This window comes from Heloderma suspectum, chromosome 8 (genome assembly GCF_057233095.1).
Source record: "Heloderma suspectum isolate Gila_16-S chromosome 8, 16-S_ref, whole genome shotgun sequence".
Classification (NCBI taxonomy): domain Eukaryota; kingdom Metazoa; phylum Chordata; class Lepidosauria; order Squamata; family Helodermatidae; genus Heloderma; species Heloderma suspectum.
In genome coordinates, this window is record NC_139465.1 from 8,822,079 (window position 1) to 8,834,663 (window position 12,585).

Consider the following 12,585-nt stretch of genomic DNA (forward strand, 5'->3'; position numbering starts at 1 on the left):
GACTATGAGGCAAGTCTGCCAGAGTTTAATCACCGCTCAAAGTTGTTTTGAAAACTCCTATCTAATTAGGAGGTAAACCAGGGCTGACTAGGGATGGCGGAGAATTTCTCCCCGAAACTTCGGGGGGCCGAGCGCCAACGTGTTCGGCCCCCCGAACAAGTTTCGGGGAGAAATCCTCCGCACCCCCCCGCCCCCCGCACCCCCCCCGGGACTTACCTTTTGCGAATGTCCCTCCCGGTGGCTGGTCCGGCCGGCGGTTCGGCGGGTTTTCGAGCGAGGCGGGAGCGGCAGCCGGTCTTTCGACCGGCTGCCGCCGCCACCATTGTAATGAAAGAAAAAAAAACAACACTTCCCCTGATAGGCTACGTGACGATTCACGTAGGCTATCACGGCTAGATCTGCAAAGTCAGCCGTGATAGGCTATGTGAATCGTCACGTAGCGTTGCCCTTATTTTCACCGTAGTCTACGTAAACATTTACGTAGACTACAGCCACCAAATAAGGAATGGGAATGGCGACTCCCTATGGGGGCCGCCATTCGCGTACGTGCTTTTTTTTTTTTTTTTAAGTCACCCGTGATAGGCTACGTGACGATTCACGTAGCCTATCACGGCTGACTTTGCAGATCTAGCCATGATAGGCTACGTGAATCGTCACGTAGCCTATCAAGGGAAGGGTTTTTTTTTTTTACTTTTTCGTTCGCGGCCGGGCGAGGCGAGGCGCCTCCTCCCCGGCCTGAATTTCGGCCAGGCAAGGCGGGAAGCCTCCCCCCCGGCCTGAATTTCGGCTGGGCGAGGCAGGAAGCCTCCCCCCCTGGCCTGAACTTCGCGGGGGGAGCAGCGAAGCGCTCCCCCCCCACCGCGAACAGCCTTCGACGACAGGTAAGTGACTTTCATCCACCCCTAGGTCTGACGTGCCCCAATGTAGTCTTTAGTGTTTATGGACTAAGGAATACCAACAATATTCGAGGACCTACACAATTTGTTTAAAAAGAAGGATGACAACACCAAGGAGGAGAAAAGTGCCGTCGACCCCTCCCACACTTCCCTTGGCAAAGGCTTCAAGAAGCAATGAAAATATAAAGGAGTTACTTGCTCTGATAAAAGCTTTGTCTTTGCAATCTGCTGAACAGGCTAAGAGACTGGATTTAAATTTAATCCCAAATTCCATCACCACCCTGCAAGGGGCTATGGATTTAATTAACAACTCTTGGCAAAAAGTGGAGGCGAAGGTTAACGAGCTGCAAGATCGGGTGCAGCACAGGAGACCATCTCAAAAGCTTTTCATAATAATTTTTCTGCAAAAATCTCACAATTGGAGGCTTTCACACATAGAGCAAACATGCGTATTATTGGTATCAAAGAGATCTATCTACTGATGTAAATTTGGTTACTTTTGTAGATAAGCTCCTACATGAGATACTTCCTTTGTCATATCACTATATACTTGACACTGAGCATACATTCTGTGTGCCAAATGCTAAAAGGAGTGACTATACGATTATAGTTCAATTTGCAAGAGTCTCTACAAAAAATCATATCCTGCGCTTGGCAAGACAGGGGGGAAATCTTTTTGGGGGATCAAAATGAGATAGAGTTATGTTATTTCCAGATTACACCAAAGAAATTGTTGATGAAGAAGGCTATTTACCAAGGCGAGAAATCTGGCAAAATAAATGAATCTACAATATCATTTAAAATATCCTGCTATGTTTTGCATTTTCTCTGAAGGTCAGATGAAGAAGTTTCAAAATCACGAAATGGTGGAGGCATGGCTAATTGGAAAAACATGCGAGACTTCTGCTCCAGCTCCATAAACTGGAATTTACAAATATGTTTTGTCAATTGGCTATGTTTAGTCTGTAAGGCCAGAGATAGCTGATTATGAATATCCATTCTTTTTCTTTCATCTTTTTCCTTTTTTTCCCCCTCTTCACTTAAAATGGATATGATAGACTGTATTTAAAACTTCTGTGTGAGGGTGTACAGAAATGTGCACACACATTTATATATTTAGAAATGATACTATCTAAAGTATAGATAGTATAAAAAATATTAGTGATTTTTGGGAAGGGGGTTAGTCTTTATAATCCCTTTCTTTTCTTTTTAATTATTATTATCAATATTATCAATATTATGATACTAGGATTAGTAAATAATTTTTGCTGGTTGTTCTTAAGCTTTATCATTATATAGTAGCTAAAAGGCATGATATGGCCAATGGAAATGTATTCTAAGCTTGCTTCTTTGTTATAAGCCTGAAGACACAATATCGAAATTGATGATTTAGGCTGTATTGACCTGTAAGATTGGTATAATCTTTAAGTAGAGTGATATTTGAAATTTATGTGTAATGTAGTTTAAATTTAAGTTTGTTATATAAACTTCTGTTTATATTTTGCTTTGTTTTCCTCTCTTTTTGTGTTTTTCTTCTTTCTTTTTTTGTTTCCTTCCCCTTTGCTCTTCTCTCTCCTTTTTATATTATCTCCTTTCTTCCTCTCTTCCCCCCCCCTTATTCCATTATTGAGGGGTCCTCTTAAGAATATTGTAATATTTGAAACTGTAGAAGATGATTATGTTGTTGGTGTTCTTTGGTTCATTTATGAAGATAACAGTAGAATAAAAAGTATTAGGGAAAAAAGTTTGCATGAAAATCCATACGATTTTGTGTGTGCATTTCTCCTAATATGTGCATATTTATATGCAATTTGGCCTAATAATCACATTTTTAAGGAGACGGTTTTCCTAATATAATGCATTTTAATGTATTTTACCAATATACACATTTTGTTGTTTGTACATGTCAGGAGCGCCCTAGCTGCCTCTTGCAGTACCCACCAATAGCCAACTCAGGACAGACGACGAGGAATTCTTTCCGAGACTTTATTCCTTTATTAATTTATGACTCTTTCAGAATAGTAGTAGCTAGCACCAAAGCAAGGAACAGCACTGGGGAAAGATAGCTGAGTAGCCTAAGCTCCAGGTAAGGCAGTTGGTTCCCATTTGAAGAAGAATCATGGGAAGACCCTAAACTTATGGGCCAGGGAGAGATCCTCCCTCTTTCCCTTGGGTCCTCGGGACGCGACAGTTGCTTGCGCACCAAATGAGTGCTATGCCTCCTTTCCACACCCTCCATCTGTCATCGCTCCCTGCATCTGTGCTGAGCATCCAGCAAGCCCCCCTCCAGTGCTCTCTCGCTGCCAGGGTCACTATCTATCCCAGGAATGCTGGCAGGAGGAATCTCTGCCATCTGCTGTGCTTGTGAGAGATGAGCGAGCTCCTCTCCCACGGATTGCTGTTCCTCCTCAGAATCAGAACTGCTCTGGGGCTCTATGGGCTCAGTTTCCACCCTGACAGTACATTTCCCTAAATATGCAGTTTTTTTTTCAATTCGGAGAAGTGTGAATTATGAAGGATAACAGAGTTTTGGCTCAAATATTGGTTCAGAAGTATGAAATTTGGTAAGTTTTGTTTAAAATGTGATCCTAATGAATTTCTCCCCATCCCTAGGATGAACACATATGAAACTGGCAGGGCCAAAACTGGAGTATCTCTGTATTCATCAGAAAGGGACTGAACAAACTTTTGAATGGAAACATGTGAAACTATATACAACACCAATTCTGGCCCACTTGCACTGGCTGCCTGTATGTTTCCAAGCCCAATTCAAGGTGCTGGTTTTGACCTATAATGCCTTGCATGGCTTGGGACCACAGTACCTGATGGAACACCTCTCCTGGCACGAACGAACCCATACACTATGCTCTGCATCTAAAGCCCTCCTCTGGGTAGGGATGTCAGAGAATTCCGCCACAGACTCCAGTGATGCCGGTAGGGTTGGCAGAGAATTTCTCCATGAATCTATGGGAGGCCAAGTGCCGACGCATTTGGCCCCCCGAAAGTGTTGGGGAAATTCTCCGCCGGCCCCCCCCGGATGGGACTTACCTTCGGCGAATGTCCCTCTCGGCGGCGGGTCCCGGTGGCGGTTCAGCGGCGTTTCGTTGGGGGCAGGGGCGGCGGCTGGTCTCCCAACCGGCTGCCGCTGCCTCCATTGCAAAAAAAAAAAGTAAAGTAAAAAAAACAAAAAAACACCCGTGATAGGCTACGTAACGATTTACGTAGCCTATCACGGCTAGTTTTCCAAAGTCAGCCATGATAGGCTATGTAAATCGTCACGTAGCCTATCACGGGTGACTTTGAAAAAAAAAAAGCGCGTATGCAAATGGCGGTGCCCATGGGGCGCCGCCATTTGCGTTCCTTATTTTGGCACGTCTAGTAAACATAAAGATTTACGTAGACTACGGCGAAAATAAGGGCAACGCAAATAGCGTTCTCTTATTTTCGCCGTAGTCTACTCTACGTAAATCTTTACATAGACTAGACGTGCCAAAATAAGGAACGCAAATGGCGGTCCCCATGGGAGCCACCATTTGCGTACGTGCTTTTTTTTTTTTCCAAAGTCACCCGTGATAGGCTACTTGACGATTTACATAGCCAGTCATGGATGACTTTGGAAATCTAGCCGTGATAGGCTACGTAAATCGTTATGTAGCCTATCACGGGTGTGTGTGTGTGTGTGTGTGTGTGCGTGTGTGTGTTTTACTTTTTTTTTCACGGCCGGGTAGACGGGGCGCTCCTACCCGGCCTGAATTTCACCGGCGAGGGATGGGGCGCCTCCCCCCCGGCCTGAATTTCAGCTAGGCGAGGCGGGGCGCCTCCCCCCCTCGCCTGAACTTCGGAGGGAGAACAGAAGCGCCTCCCCCCCACTGTGAAGCAAGCTGCGGGACGAGGTAAGTCCCTTTAGTCCATCCCTAGACGCTGGATTCCTTAGAATCTGGCCCCCCAGAATCCATGGCAGAACAGCCTCCCCCCCTCGCGACACCGCTGAATCCCCCAGGATGGACTTTACCTGGCGGCAGCTCCAGCTGGTCTCCTGGTCACTGCTGGGTTGCTGCAGCAGCAAATGGAGCTGTTGTAGCTGCCGCCATTTGCGTGGCTTCCTTTTGCTGTGATAGGCTACGTAAACACTTACGTAACCTATCACAGCTTGGCAGCCACGCAAATGGCGGCTGGTGTAGTGGCTGTCATTTGCAGCTGCAGCAGCCCAGCCATGGCCAGAATTCTGGCTGCGGCTGGTCCTGGCTGGCAGGTCTGCGGAGTCGCCATGGAGTGGAGCTGGCCAGGGAGGATTCTGGGGGGAGGGACGGAGTGCCTCCCCCCACCACTGATGCTCCAGAATGGATGGGTACATCCCTTCGTACATCCCTACCTCTGGGTGCCTCCTCCGAGGGAGGCTTGGAGGGTATCAACAAGGGAGAGGGCCTTCTTGGTGGTGGCCCCCCATTTATGGAATGATCTCCCTGATGAGGCCTGCCTGGCACCAACATTGTCATCTTTTCTAATAAATAAATAAATAAAAAATAAAAAAATTCGACACTGTGTAACACTGCCCTCTTCTCTCAGGCATTTGGCAGCGTACAATGAGTCTTTCTGATCAGGTCCTGGATTGTCTCTGGCTGATTGTTTTCAATTGTTTTAGATATATATTCTTGTTGTATGTGTATGCTATCTGTTTTATGACCTTACATGAATGTTTTTTATATTTTATATAATGTATTTTAATGGTTTTTAGTTGTGAACCTCCTAGAGAGCTTCAGCTATGGGGAAGTATAGAAATATAATAAATGAATGAATGTAAGACAGGGCACTACCTTATACTGAGTTGGAGCATTGGTCCAGCTGGCTCAGGATTATCTACACACACTAACAACAGCTCTCCAGGAGCTCAGAAGAGAGTCATTCTCAGCTCTAACTGGAGATGCCAGGGGTGGTATAAAAATATATTTCTATATTGGCTATGGGGCAGTATAGAAATATAGGAAATGAAATGAAATGAAATGAAATGAAACTGTCATGGACCAGAATTAGAGCTAGGTACATTAGAAATGAGACAGAACAGACCTAAGAATGAATACATACAAAAGTGACAAGGACCAAAGCTCAGGTATCTCTGTGTTCATTGGAAATGGGACAAAACAGACTTGTGAACAGACACATGTGGAATTGTCATAGACTGGAATTTCTCTAAGTTTCTCTAGGTTAATCACCATTAAACGTCAATATATACAACCTATATACTAGACAATTATTGAATGCCCACATCAAAGTAGCATCCCTTGGATTTTGCAAAGGTTTTGCTTTTGTTTTCTTTTTCACAAAGATCTAATGCTACTCAAAGGAAAGCTCTAAGGAGCAGAGGGAATTTACAAAGCTTATCCTGTCTAAGACCTTTATCTATTTTATGAGATTCTAAATCAGCAACATCTTGGTTTGAAAGTACCTAACAAATAGATACCAGCTTAAGGCTCCAAGATCATATTATTAATTTCTGTGCTTTCATATCTTGTGTAACCCTCTCAGCATAGTTAAACTCTAGAGTTGACTGAAGTAGCAACTTTTGACACATCCTGAACCAGGCGTGCATTCTTATTTCTTTCAAGCTAGAAGTGTCTCCCCATTTTATGGAATAATCTCTCTGACGAGGCCCACCTAGCACCAACAAGGGATGTAAGAACTCACCCTAGTTCAGTTCTCCATGCACTCACCGAAGCAGTGTCCCCGCTCGCTTCCCCCCCCCGAACCTATGCTTGAGCCACCCATCAGTTTGGTGAATTCCCCAGAACCCACTGTGAACCTGTTCAGTGAGCGCCGCCATTTTCACACCTTTGCTTTCTAGGAAAAACAGGAAGTTTTTAAAAATGTGCATATTCACATATGCACAGTTTGGAGCTGGGAAAGCTAAATAAGCGCAATATTAGAGGGATTATACCTCTAATATTGCACTTATTTAGCTTTCCCAGCTCCTCTAATATTGCACTTATTTAGCTTTCCCAGCTCCAAACTCTGCATATTTAAATATGTGCATTTTTTTAACTTCCTGTTTTTCCTAGAAAGCAAAGGTGCAAAAATGGCAGTGTTCACCAAATGGGTTCACGGTGAGTACTTTGGAGCTCGAGAGAGCACAAGCGGGGGGCAAACAAGGACAGCGTCTCGGTGGGCACAGTTCAGGGGTCATAGGTGGGGGTTGCTCGACGAATTCCCGAACCCTGAACTGTGCTTGTGACATCCCTAGGGCCAACACTGTCATCTTTTCAGTGCCAGGTTAAAACTGCCCTCTTCTCTCAGGCATCTGGAAGCATATAATGAGTCTCTTGATTGTCTCCGGCTGATTGTTTTAAATTGCTTAAGATATATGTTGTTGTTGTGTGTGCTATTTGTTCTATGTCATTATGTGAATGGTTTTATATTTTACATAATGCATGTTAATGGTTTTTAATTTTTGTGAACCAGCTAGAGAGCTTCGGCTAGAGGGAGGTTTAAAAATATAATAAATGAATGAACGTAAGACAGAGCACTGCCTTATACTGAGTCAGAACATTGACTGGCTCAGGATTATCATCTACAGACACTGATAACAGCTCTCCAGGAGCTCAGAAGAGACAAGAGAGTCATTCTCAGCTCTAACTGGAGATGCCAGGACTGAACCTGGGACCTTTGACATGCAAAGCATGTGCTCTACCAGGCAGCTATGGACCTTCCACAAATGAACCCTGTAACTTTCTAGGATTCCAACATATACTCTCACTAGCATCCATGATATACCATTGCTGGAGATAAACAACAGAAACATAGCTTTTTTTTGCAACTCAGTTATTTTTCCCGATTCCTATCCTTCTTTGATTAGATAATCAAATGAATTTCAGCTCATGCCACATTTAGTTAGGAATGGTGCGGGAGTCCGAATTGCAAGGAAGCAAGGTGCATGGGAGTGTAGACCTTGGTTCCAAGTAGAATCACACTCTCCCAGAAGCCTCCCAGGAGTGCAGTTTAGTTTGCAAACAAGGGTACATTGTTTCCTTGCAAAACCACCATGATTTTCGCTGCCACAGTGACAAAATCAGAAGTAGAAACTTCAGCAGTGGAGTGTGGTCTCCAGTGGGTTCCAGTGGGGGAAGCAATATGCCCCTCCTTGAACATCCAGAAGTTGCTCACTCCTGCTTTACATGTTGTCCCACATGGGCATGGCTGGTTCACTAAAATATTATTCTAGCTACCCGAGGCTTTTTTTCTCTTCTCCACAGAGCAGGCCTGCAGAGACATCAGGCTTACAGAATCTGTTTTGCATTTCTGTAGAACCCTGAGGTACAGCAACTGGAATTAGATAAAATAGTGGCTCAGGACAGGAGATGGGAGAGCCAGATGCAAATGGTGACTCAGGATGGAGCCAATTCAGCTACTATACACTGCACAAGTCATACACTAGGATGAACTACTCATACATGTACAAATCTACATATAGCATACTACAGATCAGGGATTCTAACAGCCTAAGTTTGTGGGGAGGGTTGAAGGCTTTTTGTTTTTGCTATTTGCTATTTTTTTTCTTTTGTTAAGAAAACTCAGATCCCACCTTCCTGCTTCTAAAGATATGTTCAAGCCAGCTCACATGGCAATTCAAACAAACCCACCAATAGATTATTCACCCCTAAATGCTAATAACAATAATAATAATAATAATAATAATAATAATATGATGACGACAACAACAACAATCCTGCAACTTTTTTTTTAAGCCTAAGAGAGATGGAGACAGCAGTTAAAACTTCACCAAAATATGATGACACATGAAGACACCAACAGGTCAACAGACCAAATGCTTAATGACATTAAAAAGTCTTCATGAGGCTGCAAAGAACTAACAATGAGTGAGCAAGATGGGCCTCCCAAGGCAGAGAGTCCCATAGCCTACAAGAAGCTTCCCAAGCTGATGCCCTCCAAATGTTTTAGACTTCAACTCCCATCAGCCCCATCCAGCATTTGCCAATGGTCAGGAATGCTGGGAGCTGTAGTCCAAGACATGAGGAGGGCACCAGCTTGGGAAAGGCTGGCCTAAAGCATGACCACTGAAAAGGCCCTCTGCTGTGTGCCCCCAACAGACAGTATCTCTCATTCTGGTACATGGAGGAGAACCTCTACTGTTAAAACTAGGGGTCAGAAACACTGGCTGATCTACTTTCTGTATAGAGGGGCATGAGAGGGGAAGTGGGGCCATTTCATCAGCCCTGCTGAAAGATGTCTTCTCCTCCCTTTTCCCTCTCCACCTCTTTTTCCTTGTGTGTTGTGTCTTTTTAGATTATAACCCTGCAGGCATGGAGTGTCCTGTTTTACTGATTGCATGGAAGCTGTTCTTGGAGACTTTTAGGATGAAAAGCAGGATTAAAAAAAACAAAACCCTAATAATACTGCTATTATTAAATACTTATAAAAATACTGCAAATCACCCAGAGGTCTATCACAAGATGCTGATCTAACATCTCATCTCCGGTGACACAGAAAACAGCATCACAGCATACTGTTTGCCTATCTATACACGTCTTTGTCCCTTCTGTTGGTACAAGATTAAAAAGAATCCCAAACAAGATGTTCAGAGCCATTCAGAGATCATATCAACCAACGACCAACTTGTTCCAGATGCAATGGCACAGATACAAGATAAATATAAATAACCAGATAAATAACAAGCAATGCATGTATGTCACCTGTCATCTCTCTTTATATAAGGCTTTCATTCAGAAACAATTGAAAAAAAAACACCATGTGACTTACTTCACGGTCCAACATGGCAGGCGACACAACTGTGACAATGTCTCCTTTCTCTGGGTCAATGTAGAACATGTTTGGAGAAGGCTTGTCTGGAGTCTGCTTCAGGATATTATACCTCAGCACAGCATTGTCAGTTACTGGGTCATCAGCATCAAATGCAGTCACACGCATCACGGTACTTCCTGAAAATAATAATACGGAAACATCATTGGCAAAGAACAATGAAGCAGATATGAGGAAAACATTCTGCATCCCATGTATCCAAAACATCCAATGTGAGTTTGTTTGTATTTTTAAAAAATAAGATTCTAGCCCTCATGATTCAAGAGCTAGAAAAGAGAGACCCAGTGGTGTTGTAATGGAATGATGCAGAAATAAAAGGAATAGAATGGGTTAAAATTTTGTTTCAGTTCAGTTTGGGTAAGACTTTACCAATATTCTCAAAGTTCTCAAAATTCAGGAGAGAGAGAGAGAGAGAGAGAGAGAGGTGGGAGAAAACTAAACTGGCAGGCCATTTAATCCAGGCCTTTGCGTGAATCCAAGGCCTTTGAGTTTTTAGCTCTTAAAAGTCTGGATTTGCATCTCTGTGATTTCAAATATGTCAGTGCTGAATTAGGGTTGACAGCTCTCCTCCTCACTCCCACTCTCTCTCTTTCATAAGTTCCTCATCTTTAGGGATGGCGGAGAATTCCACCACAGACTCCAATGAGGCTGGATTCTAAGACGTCCATGCTGGAGTCCATGGCGAAATGAAAGACTCACCTCCGCCACCTGGGGGAATCTGCGCGGGGGCGGATCCTACCTGCTGCCGTCCGTCCGCTGCTGCCTGTCCTGTGTGCTCCTGCCTGTCTTCGGATGCAAATGGCGTCTGGTGTAGTGGACACCATTTGCGTCCCTGCTCTTTGCCCTGATAGGCTACATAACGATTTACGTAGCCTATCACGGCAAACTGCAGGGACACAAATGGCATCTGCTACGCCGGCCGCCATTTGCGTCCAAAGACAGGCAGGGTGGCAGCGGACGGAGCCGGCCGGCAGCTCCGTGGACTTGCCACGGAGTGGAGCCGGCCAGGAGGATTCTGGGGGAGGAACGGATCGCCTCCCCCCCCAGCGGACCCCCCTGGCGTACTCAGAGGTGAGTTCCATACACCCCTACTCATCTTTAATAGCTATGTAGCAGGCAGGTACATCATGCTCCTCTCCATGCCTGAGAATAGTTCTTCATATTTTGGAGAGAAATAATGTGAGATTTTAAACATTCAAATGTGGGAGAAAGAGAAGCTAATTGATTTGCTTATCCCTGTGGAACTGAGGCTAGACCTGATTGCTAAACACTGTTGGTTACCCCAAGGTGGGTTACATCAATTTTCTTCAGCATACAATCCTCAATGAACCACATCTGGAGGCCACAACTGGATGCACGTTCCCATGACATGTACAAGAAATTAAATAATTGCAGCTATGATAGTTTAAAGGACACTTAAAAGAACCCCAAGGAATCTCTAGTCTGTTTTGACTCACTAAAGAGACCACCGTCTCTCTCTATGCCCCATGATGATCTCCAAAACCAACAAAGGGTGTGCTCTAAGAATCTTGTCCATGCAACAAGTTAGAACATCAAGGGCTATACAAAGAGGCATTCTTGATGGTTACTCCCCTGTTATTTATGTTTAGAGTGCCCTGCAGGAATTATCATATAAAGTTTGCTGATGAAGAACCTCATCCTCGTTCAACCATATGACTTTGTAAACTCAATTATAAGACCTTAATGAATTTCCATACCCACCTCATTAGGCATATTCTTCTACAGCCTAAATACCCCCCACCCACTGTGAGCAAGTTGTAATTGCAAAAAGCAGGGGATTATTAACCCTGAGGACCTAAGGACACTCCTTCCTCTCCAAATCTAGCAGACCAATTTGCTTGAGCTGGCTCTTCTCACTTCCCATTTCAATCCCTTGAACTCATATTTAGCATGTTCTTAATGTACAGCAAAACTCATGAAACTCTGTTCCAAGTAACTTCAGGGAAGCTTTGCATGAACATCCCTGAGCCACTCTGAAAGATCCATTGGATCATGCCCCCCCTCTTTCCCCCATATACTTAATTAGGGATGGGAAGGTGCCCCCTTTATTGTTCTATGTGTTTGCTTCACGCTACGTTCTTCTGATCTTGAATTCTGGTTTAACTAGTAAAATGTCTAAAATTGATTCTGGAATTTGAGTTACAGCTTTCAGCTCTATCTGTACATTTGCATATTTCCCTAACCCCATGCATTGACAAAACACTGCAAAAAGTGTGTGTGTGCGCGCGCACGCGTATAAGCAGTAGTATTCCTTTTGTGCAATTTTTATTGATGTACACCTGCACAAAAAGAATCATGCAAAAGCATGATCACATCAAGAATGTTTTCTTGCAATGCTTTATCCATGTACATATGAACATGAGTAGAAGGGGGAATACATAAATGCACCGAAGGCTGCTGCTATCTTTGCATGCAAAACACTCTATAAAAATTCAGAAGGAAAAAAAAATAAAGGAGCAGAAGAGAGTTTCAATAGTATCTTTGCGCTTGAGCCCCACCCAGTCAGGGACAGCTCAGCTGTCAAACAACATAAGCCATTGTTTAGAGCAGCAATATTTCTGGGGACTCCAAAGTGCAATGCAAGATGATCTGTTTTATGATCCAGGATCCAGACCCAGGATTTCATGCAATGTCGACAACGGGTGCTCCCTTACTGAGAGCTGTACCACATCTCCCTTTTGGACCACACTGCAAAGCATCTCAGGTCACACCACATGATGTAGCTGCTCTGGATAGCAAAAAGTCTCAAACTGACTATGCAACTAGCAGAAGCTGAGCTGAGAAGATAAGAACATAAGAAGAGCCCTGCTGGATCAGACCAAGAGTCCATCTAGTCCAG

General features: G+C 44.1%; 1 protein-coding gene across 1 annotated transcript in view; it reads right to left on the reverse strand.

Moving 5' to 3' along the window:
* The window catches only part of CDH13 (cadherin 13), a 1,172,869-nt gene that overhangs the window by 344,077 nt on the left and 816,207 nt on the right, over positions 1-12,585 (reverse strand). The window contains exon 7 of the mRNA XM_084812404.1: positions 9,666-9,844. Coding sequence (XP_084668530.1) covers positions 9,666-9,844 — 179 coding nt within the window. The remainder of the gene's footprint in view (positions 1-9,665; positions 9,845-12,585) is intronic.